At 44.4% G+C, this 9,660-nt stretch overlaps 1 protein-coding gene across 1 annotated transcript; it reads left to right on the top strand.

The window, feature by feature from the left end:
- The first annotated feature begins 40 nt into the window (after nt 1-40).
- Nucleotides 41-9,108, top strand: zmat3 (zinc finger, matrin-type 3). Its single transcript, XM_077023429.1, has 7 exons — nt 41-145; nt 807-978; nt 3,030-3,382; nt 3,913-4,059; nt 4,189-4,355; nt 4,818-4,915; nt 5,976-9,108. Exons 2-7 carry the CDS (start codon nt 861-863, stop codon nt 6,182-6,184), a joined length of 1,092 nt encoding a protein of 363 aa, XP_076879544.1. The 5' UTR covers nt 41-145; nt 807-860; the 3' UTR covers nt 6,185-9,108.
- Nucleotides 9,109-9,660: the final 552 nt, after the last annotated feature.

Below are 9,660 nucleotides of genomic sequence, written 5' to 3'. Positions count from 1 at the left end.
CGCGCGCTCTGACGGGCTTTTTACCGGGAACGTGTGGAGTTCTAGGAAAACTCCACCGAACTGCACCGACGATCCGAGCCGCGCCGAGCAAATCGCAAGATAATAACGAAACCCGAAGAATATGTCGTTACTTAAATGACATCAGGTGCATTATTAATTTCCTTATTTTAGCAATTTTTCTGTTTGCAAGAAATGCAAAAATGTTAAAATGCAACGTTCACCGATAGATTTGCTGACTGTATTATGCGTTTATAGCATATTTATGTGCATGTTTATGACATGAACCTGTGCGCGTGGGCAGGTGTTTTCCTCCTCGTCCAGCGCGCGCGTCCGTAACGCTGCTAAAGCAGATGTGTTCTCTACACATGTATGGTTAGAATGCTCTAAATGCAAGTTTATCCTCAACATTTCATATCCTTGTTTATTTATTTACTTATTTATTTATCCATCCATCTATTTATTTGTTTATTTATTCATGTGAATAAATTGTTCAGGTTTCGTCATAAACTCACTTATATCACTTTCTTATTACACTTAAGTGCGTTCCGATTTTATCAATCACGTTTTTGAAGTATATTCTTGGTAGGAAATGGATTGTACCAAACCAAATATGGGAAGTTTTAAGTCAGTGTTATAATCTCTCTCAGATTTAGCGTTGTTTTTGCATGTGGTTTTAAGCAAATTCTTTTGCATTTGTTCAAAACGTATTAAAACATGCTACGATCACATGCACCGTGTGCTTCCTTTATATTCTCATCAAAATCTCCATTCCTCACACCCCCTCTGCTGGAACCTCACATGATAAGATGCACGTCTCGCTGGAAGAAGTTGGGTAGCGAGCTCTGGAGGATACGAGGAAGATGGCGATGAATGTTAGGAACAGAGATGCGTTTTATCAAAGTGCTGATTTCTGCAGTGCTTTCAATCTTCAGCCCATAACGTATGGCAACAGCAGACATTATTTCCCTCGGATACCAGGTAGGAGAGCCCGTGTCATTTTGTCGTTACGTTATGGATAATGTGCTGCGCTTTAATTGATGCGCTGCATCATCATATGGTGCAGTAGGCTTCGGAAATACAACAGTTCCTCAGACAATACGCAACAGAACTGATTCACCATTACGTCTGCATCTATATCGAGGATAAAACATGTCAGGTATATTCTAAGATTGGGGTCTGAGTGTGGAAGATAGCGATCATTGGATTGGTCAGGTACGCCTTTCCCATCCTGGACCACCAACGTCAGCCTCTTCCGCACGAGCTGCATCTGTAGCTGTAGACAGGTGTTTTTTTTTTCAGATCACCTCTACTAAAATGCATGTGCGAAAAATTCATATAATTTCAAGGTTTCGTGACTATTTACATTTGATTATAAGCTGTCTCAAATGTTGCAGCGGACCTGTCCTTTTGAAACACATTAATAGCAAAAAAAAAGCCAATGCTCTGTAGGCTACATACGACTGGATTTTGCACATGAAGTGCCGTTGCTGTAGGCCTATTCAACAAACCAGCCGCAAAGACATAATTCTGACGGAACGATGTTTTATTTGTTTAAACTGCAAATAATTAACGGCCCCCACTAACGCAGCGATCCTAAACTGGTCATATAACTACATTTGTTCAAAGGAGACTTTTATAAGGGCACTGTCACAAAATCCTATTCAAAACCCTAGCTCTTTATTACAGAAATTAAAACTGTTACAGTGAAATAAAACATCTCATAGTGGTATTGCCACTATCTGTATGGTTTCAGTCCTCATTTGAACCCAGGCAGTTATGCCCAGTGATCTAACACTGTGGTGTGCTTTATTTGTATGCCCATGTAAAACCTGTTTTTGACAGTTTGTGAAAAATGGTTAGATGGGCAGAAAATGGTTAGAATGATGTATTTTTCATAGTATTTTGGTACCAACAGTTATCTAAAGGTGGACTGAAGGTAAATGCCCTGCTGGTGTTTAGCACTGGCAAGTCATGTGAGCCATGCACCTGCGTCAAGCGTGTTCTTCCTTTACCTTCTCGTGTACCCAGGGTGCCCTGCATTATACATGCCTACACAGAAAAATCGGCAGTGTTGAATTAACACCTACAACGGCCATTAAAGTCCACTTAAGAGTTATTTCAGCTTTGCCATATAAGGATGCTCTGTTTCTCTCTGTGAAACGCACTCCTTCTTCTGTGAGGAACGTTGTGTGGCTGCATCACATGTGTGTATGTAGATGCTTTTTTTAAAAAAGGGCTAAAACCTAGATAGGAAAGCATGGTTGAGGCTCTGACCTTCAGCTGGGACTAACTAGGTCCTCCTTGGACCTATTTTTGGCCATGTGTCTCTGTATTCTCTGATGACCAAGAGATTTCAGAGTGGTCTTCAAGAGATACCAGAGTGGTCTTCTGGCACCAAATAGAAATGAAGTCAGAAGTGGGCACTGGAATGACACAGGCCATTTTGTTCATATTAGTACAAATCTGAAATCATTACTCAGCAACAAAATTATATTATGATATTCTTCTTGCTGGCGAGAATCATGTAAATATATTGAAATTATTCCAATTAGCCCAAGTGATGTTTCACCCTCCTTTAAGATGGATTATTTCTGGGTATTTTTTTATCTCTTGTAATGTTAAGCTCTTTTGGCATTACTGTGTGCTCTGACTGTTTGTTCTGGAAGCTAAAGGTACCTTCACCCTCTCATGCTACCTCGTGATTGTTGTCGGAGCTCAATCAGAATTAATGCAGTGGAACCATGGGCTAGGAGTGTAGCCATTGACCCGTCAAACCTTCTTACCAACACGCAGACCCATTTGAGGCACTTGACTGTGTGCCCTTAGAATAACATTTTCATTTGTATTTGGATTTGCTTGAATATCTGCAAGGGAGGTCAGAATATTGCAGAGATGTTGCAGACATGTGAAAGCCACTGTCATTGTTTCTCTATAATTGTTTTTCCAATTTGTGAACCCTATGTGTCATTGCCCTTTGGGGATTAATGAAGTGTTATCTTAACTCTTGCGTTGCATGGCTCCGCGTGCAGGCCCAGAGTCGGCTCCAAAGCCGCCCGTCAGTCTCCTGTGTCAGCAGCAGCACCAGGCCTTCCAGGTTGCGTCTCCCCCGCCGTCCCTGGGCCTGCCTCCAGCCATGATGTCTCCGGAACCTCTGGCTTTCCCACTTTGCGGACCTCTGGCCACTAAGCCACTGCCCCTGCAGCTGGTCCCAGGAGCCCCCATCACGCTGCCCCTGGCACCCAGCCCCAAGCCCCCCGAGGAGGAGTGTGCCTTGCTGGGGGCAGAGCAGGACCCTGCCCTGGAGGAACTCTGCAAGCCCCTGTACTGCAAGCTGTGCAACGTCACCCTCAACTCAGCCCAGCAAGCGCAGGCTCACTATCAGGTGAATAGGGAATGTACTCTCATGCTGCGTGATCAGGACGCCTTCCAAACGCAACTCACAGAAGGGCGAAAGTGCTTGGTCTTGGTTCTAATGAAGTATCAATGATGGAAGACCAGAGGATGCTTCATTCAAGACAGTACTCAGCATTACTCTACAGTACTCAGTATTACACAGCAATACTCAGCATTACTCAATAGTACTCAGTATTACACAGCAATACTCAGCATTACTCAACAGTACTCTGTATTACTCAGCATTGCTCAGCATTACTCAACAGTACTCTGTATAACTAAGCATTACTCAGTATTACTCAGCAGTACTCAGCATTACTCAGCATTACTCAGTACTACTCAGCAGTGCTCAGCAGTACTCAGCAGTACATAGTATTACTCAGTATTACTTCACCTTGAGGTGTGTCTTTTTCTTTCTGTTGTGAAATTAGCCACTGTAACCCTGCTTCTGGTGTTACTCAATGTTTTCAGTTTTCTGCCATGCAGTACAAACACAGAGCTGCTTTTGTTGTGTTCCAGGGCAAAAACCACAGCAAGAAACTGAGACATTTTTATGCTGGCAGTCAGCAGACAGCCCCCATCCGCATACCGGAGGAAGCCGAACCAGTCTCTCAGCAGCCCCTCTCCTCGCCCCCCTCCGAGAATGCCAGCGTGGGGTCCAAGCAGGTAAAACACCATCCATGTCTGTTTTTCTATTAAACCGCCTTTCCACAGGGTCCAACCAGTGTCGCGCTGTAAGCCTCTCTGTGATGGTAATCAGAGCCAAGCCGCATGCCACGCCCCTCCCTTCCTCAGCCTCCTCTCAAGGGCCCCGGCAGGGTGATCCTGGCCACGGAGAACGACTACTGCAAGCTGTGTGATGCGTCCTTCAGTTCTCCCGCGGTGGCACACGCCCACTACCAGGGCAAGAACCACGCCAAGAGGCTGCGGCTCGTGGAGGCGCAACAGAACGCCGGATCCGCGTGAGTCTCCCCAACTCACACAGCCGACACGAACCGTCTCACGAGCGTGAAGCTCAGGCCTGCTGTGATGTCCAGAAGGGAGCGTTTAATCCAGCTTCACCTGAACACATGATGATAGCTTGCGAGTAGTTTTGCATTGAAGAAGGTCTTCTTCCCCATTATCTGCTGTCTGCCGTTGCTCTGATAACTGAGGAACTGGATGAGATGGCAGGATAGCTAGCCCAGGCAGTGATAACGGGCACAGATCTTATCTGCATCAGCTCGCCAGGACTAACTTGGCTATGTCAGTGTGGTAGGAGACGGTTTAAAATAGATCAGTTTTAATGCATGAAAGATTGTTTTATGTCAGTGTCACTTTATAGTCAAGACTGAAACGGTTCCCTTGTGCATCCTTTGCTTTGTGTCAAAAAGTGAACATAAAAAAGAAATTGAAAATCCTCACAGATCGTGATGTGTTTGCAGAGACACGGCAGACCTCACGCAGAGACGCTTCAGGAAAGAAGGGATGGAGAGCAGATTCACCAGGAGTCGGCGGACGCACCTCCACCCTCCTACAGCAGGTACAGCAGCGCCGCAGCCGTCAGGGCCTCCATCAGCTCTGCCACGGCTGGTGTGGCAGCTACGTAGCCCCTGTAACTCACACACGCTGTGTTTCAGCACGTCATTGTCACAATGGTATGAACGTAGATATATGTACCACAGACATTTCTGATTCATTTTTATATTCTCTTCTGTAAATGTGCATCGTCGTCCATATTCTAATTTATTTTGTAACATCACACATTATTCCTTATAGGTCATTGTTGGCTTCTAAATCTGAGTGTCGTTTATACACTGGCAGGCTTTGGGTGGTGGTACAGCTCTCACTGTCACCTGCTCTCCTCTTGTGTGAAGAGAATTCCACAGAAGCTCTGGCCAGGAGTCTGGTGCTGCTAAATGCTACATTTATGATCCGGGTGTTGGCAGTAGTGCCTTGTTCCTGTAGCAGGCAACAGCGTTCGGCAGGGTGGATCCAAGCTAGACTCTCTAAGGGTGAAACCCACGCAAGTGTCCCTTACTGTGGACCCACAATAGTCTCCCTAAGGCTGGACCCGCACATGTCTCGCTCAGGGTGGACCCACACAAGTCTCACTTAGAGTGGGCCCGGCGCCAGGCCTTTGGTCTTTGCAAGCCGATACTCTAGCCCACGTCAGCTGTGTGCTTTGAACGTCACATGACTGCAGGTCTTAGGATCCCCACACAGCCCCACTGACCCTGTCCTCCACACACACACACACACACACACACACACACACACACACACACACAAGCTGGAGCACTGCCCCCACTTTGGGTTTAATCATATTTTACAAAACACCAATCCAGAAATAGCAAGACATAAATTCCATCCTAAAATAAAATGAGGCTTAGTGTCTAACTCCAGCGGACAGTAATTCTTGCCTGTATTCTTGCCAGCCATCTGCTCACACGCCCTCACGTCGAGGGGGGTTTGCACTGGGCTTCTGTGTGTGGCTGTGTCTACCCATACACGATGATATGTATAGATCTGTGTGTAGTCCATAAGCAGTGTGTTGTTTCCATGCTGTAAATACTCCGGTCTTGTTTGTTTGGGCCCGTCAGGGCCCTACTACAGCTCCCGACCCCGGCTGCGTATTCCCCGTGACCTGGCCATGTGTGTGACCCCCAGCGGCCAGTTCTACTGCTCCATGTGCAACTCAGGGGCCAGCGAGGAGGCCGACTTCCGTCTGCACCTGGAGAGCAAACAGCACAAGAGCAAGGTGTCGGAACAGCGCTACCGGAGTGAGATGGAGAACCTGGGCTACACCTAGGACCTCGTGGACCCACGTGCTGCTCCATCTGCTGCTCCACCTTGACTACGTCACAGGCCTACGTAGTCAGGCCTACGTTACGTTTGCACAGAATGTTTTGATCCGGCTAGGTGGAGGAAGGTGGAGGAACGCTACCTCTTGCAGAAATACAGGTGATTTTTTTTTTTAAGTTACATTGTGCAGCTTCTTGTGTCTGATTGAGAGTGAAGTTTAAGGATCTGTCCCCTCAGAGACTTCAGGCTCTGGGTAAAAGAAGGCAGCTTTGCAGAGACCCCCATAATTACATATCTAGGATCGGTTTGCCTTTATGCTCAGAATATATTAATACTTCAATATATTAGTATTAAGGTACTAATCCTAGATAAAATTATTTATCTTTTTTTTCAATTTTTTTCTTGTAATACTTTCAGCAGCAGTACTATATATATATATATATATATATATATATATATATATATATACACACACACACACACACACACACACACACACACACACACGCACACATACACACACTGCAGATCCATGCTTTTTAAAGCATCCAGAATAATTACAGAATAATTATTGTGCAATTAATGCCTCAGAAACAGGAGGGTGGGGTGGGGTTTAAAAACATCTGAGGATAACTCTTCAGGAGAGAGAGTGTGAAGTGTAGAATATGGAGTGTGGTGTATGGAGTGTGGAGTATGGTCTATGGAGTGTGGAGTATGGAGACCTATAGTGTTGTAGTTCAGGAGTATGAGCAGAGCATGGAGACCCAGAACACAGGAGCAGTGTAGCAGCTGGGCTGCTGTTAGCAGGTTAAAGGGTGCGGATGGACCTGCAGAAGGTTCTGTACCTGCGATGACAATGGCTTTCCTTGCTGGGTTTGCACAACTGTATCGTAGACGCAGTCAAAGCATGTACATCAGCAGGGACGGCTTCATTTGGGTCAGTCTGTGGTTTAGCTCGTATTAATAAAGGGTCCATCACCCTCTGTGTGAAGGTGACTTGGGTGAGTCTCTCTGCATACCCCCTACCTCAAATGAGAATCCCAATTCTGAATAATCAGTGCAGTGAACATTCTCATATCAGCTTAGAGTGGGATGATTAAGATGGCCAACACGTTTAATATCCTGTGCTGACGTCAACCAATACACGTTCGAACATTTTTAAGTGACTGCAGAGGAAGTATGAAATTGTGAGATGTGTCTATTTTCTGCTCAAATATGTGCAGGCAGAACATTTGTGAAGGGTGAAAGATGAAATGTTTTTACTTCAATGTCACTATATTTTGTAGTCAAATGTATGTATATGAACTTGTTTACATTTACAGATTAATGCAGATATTTTATCAAGGGCAATTGCAATATGCCAGGCTGTAAGGATGCCCCTTTCTTCAAACTGTTCTAGGCATTCCAGCTGCGCTCTGGCTCTGAATTCACTCACGTTTCATTTAAATGATCTCTTAATTATAAAGTTATTGCAGACATGCTTTGTTTTGCATAGAACTAAAATATGTATAATGTGTGGAAATAAGCGCATGATAGTATTGATGCTGTTAAGTATTTTATACCATGTAAAAAAAGACACTGGAAGAGGAAAACTAAGATCCCTCTGTTACGTCAGTTCCTCGTGAGTGCTGCACTTTCTTAATTCGACGTTCACGTGCTGTTCCAGTGTTTCCGGTGAGAACATGGCCCCTCCCACATTCACACGTCATGACCTTCAAAGACGGCCATAACTTATTATTATCCTCTGCGTCGGACTATTTTGGCCAAAAGCGCCTGCTATTTCCGCCTGATCCAGAGACTAGCTTACTGCACTAATGTCACTGCTTTCATTTCATGGACGCCTTGGGGACTCGTGGGTTCAGAATACTACAGTATATATGCTGTTTTCTTGAAGACAGCTCAGTCAGTGCCTCTTGAGTGTGCGCGCATTACTGGTGTAAATGATCAGTGTTAAGGATCGCCATAGTGCCGGCAGCATGTGTGCCGTGTTGCTCTTTCACTCCCATTAGAAATCACTCCGCTTCTGGCGCTTGGTGATCACGTGGCTCTGCAGCGTCTTCAAGCGTCCATGCAGCCTGGCGTTTTTTTTTTTTTTTTCTTTCATTTTTTTACTCTAAACCCAGGTCATGATTTAGGGACACGACGAGGAATATTTCATTACTGCAGCCTATGCTCAGTGACCATTTTCGGTTAGTTGGCTTGAGACGCCCGTGCTCATTAATTAAACGACTTTTCACATGCGCGAGCCTCCCACGCGCGTTCCCTGACACGAGGAAGTGGTGGCGCATGTGCGCGCGACCCCCCCGCGTGCACACGAGGCATTCCCCCAGGACGGGCGAACCGCACGAGCTTCTTCCTGCCAAAACACACAGCCACTTCCACAAAGGCCTTGCCCGATGTTTACTTCTGAAGCGATTCGAGGCCTTCAAGTTATGTAAAAGTGTTGTGAAGACACTGTTTTCTGAAGGGGATTCGAGTTTATTTTATTTTGCGACGAGTCAAAATAAGATCTGACTAGTGCCTTCTGAAAGCGCGCTTTCATTTCGACGATGCCTTGCGGACCTCACGGAGGTTTCGCTTCTCGTTCACTGAAGGCTCAAATGTTCACGGTGCAATATTTGGCAATGTTTGATTCCTCTTTTTCCGTACTTAAAAAATATAATAACAAGAAAAGTTCTACCATGTCGTGAATGTAACACGTTTGAAGAAAGAAAGAAATATAACTTTAGTGGACAGACTACTGGGACAATTATTTTGATCACATTATTAAATGTATAAACAAAATGTTTAATTAAAAGAGAATTGTGTTAATAATCTGTCATTGTCTTGCATGTGTGACATATTGCAATTAATTTAAACCTTGTTCCAAACATGTTATTTACAATTTCACCCCAAGGCACCACAAAACAATTTACAAATCGGCCCCTTAGTATAAAGTCTCTTAGTATAAAGTCTCTAAAGCTGTTAACCAAGTGTCTCTGCTGAAATAATGATGCACTGTAAGCTCATCAGCCGTTCGGAGACCCACCCTTCCTACCGCACTGTTGTGAGTGGGCTACATAGTTCAACAGTCAGCTGAGAGCCATTCTCAGTTTATCAAGCGTGGTGCTGATCAAGCCCTGTGAACCACAGCAGAATGATTCCTCAGCAGTGTAATGATCCACCTATGCAAATCCCAGGAGAAAATAACCACCTCAGTTAGCTCATGGAAGGTAGACTACCTTCAAGCTGATCAGAACCTGGCTCTCACAGTATTTGGGCAGAAGAAGCTATACACACACACACACACACATACATATAAAATTCCAATTATATATATATATATATATATATATATATATATATATATATATATATATATATATATATATATATATATATTCCAATTATATATATATACTATTATATATATATATATATATATATATATATATATATATATATATATATATATATATATATATATATGGACGCTGCGCGAGC

This window comes from Brachyhypopomus gauderio, chromosome 12 (genome assembly GCF_052324685.1).
Source record: "Brachyhypopomus gauderio isolate BG-103 chromosome 12, BGAUD_0.2, whole genome shotgun sequence".
Classification (NCBI taxonomy): domain Eukaryota; kingdom Metazoa; phylum Chordata; class Actinopteri; order Gymnotiformes; family Hypopomidae; genus Brachyhypopomus; species Brachyhypopomus gauderio.
This window is presented reverse-complemented; position numbering and strand designations above follow the sequence as displayed.

Excerpts from the sequence above, each read along its gene's own strand:
- zmat3 (XM_077023429.1), top strand. The coding sequence starts at position 861 with ATGGCGATGAATGTTAGGAACAGAGATGCGTTTTATCAAAGTGCTGAT. Across the intron at positions 4,060-4,188 it reads CCAGCGTGGGGTCCAAGCAG|CCTCCTCTCAAGGGCCCCGG; the intron begins GTAAAACACCAT and ends TCCCTTCCTCAG. Across the intron at positions 4,356-4,817 it reads CAACAGAACGCCGGATCCGC|AGACACGGCAGACCTCACGC; the intron begins GTGAGTCTCCCC and ends ATGTGTTTGCAG.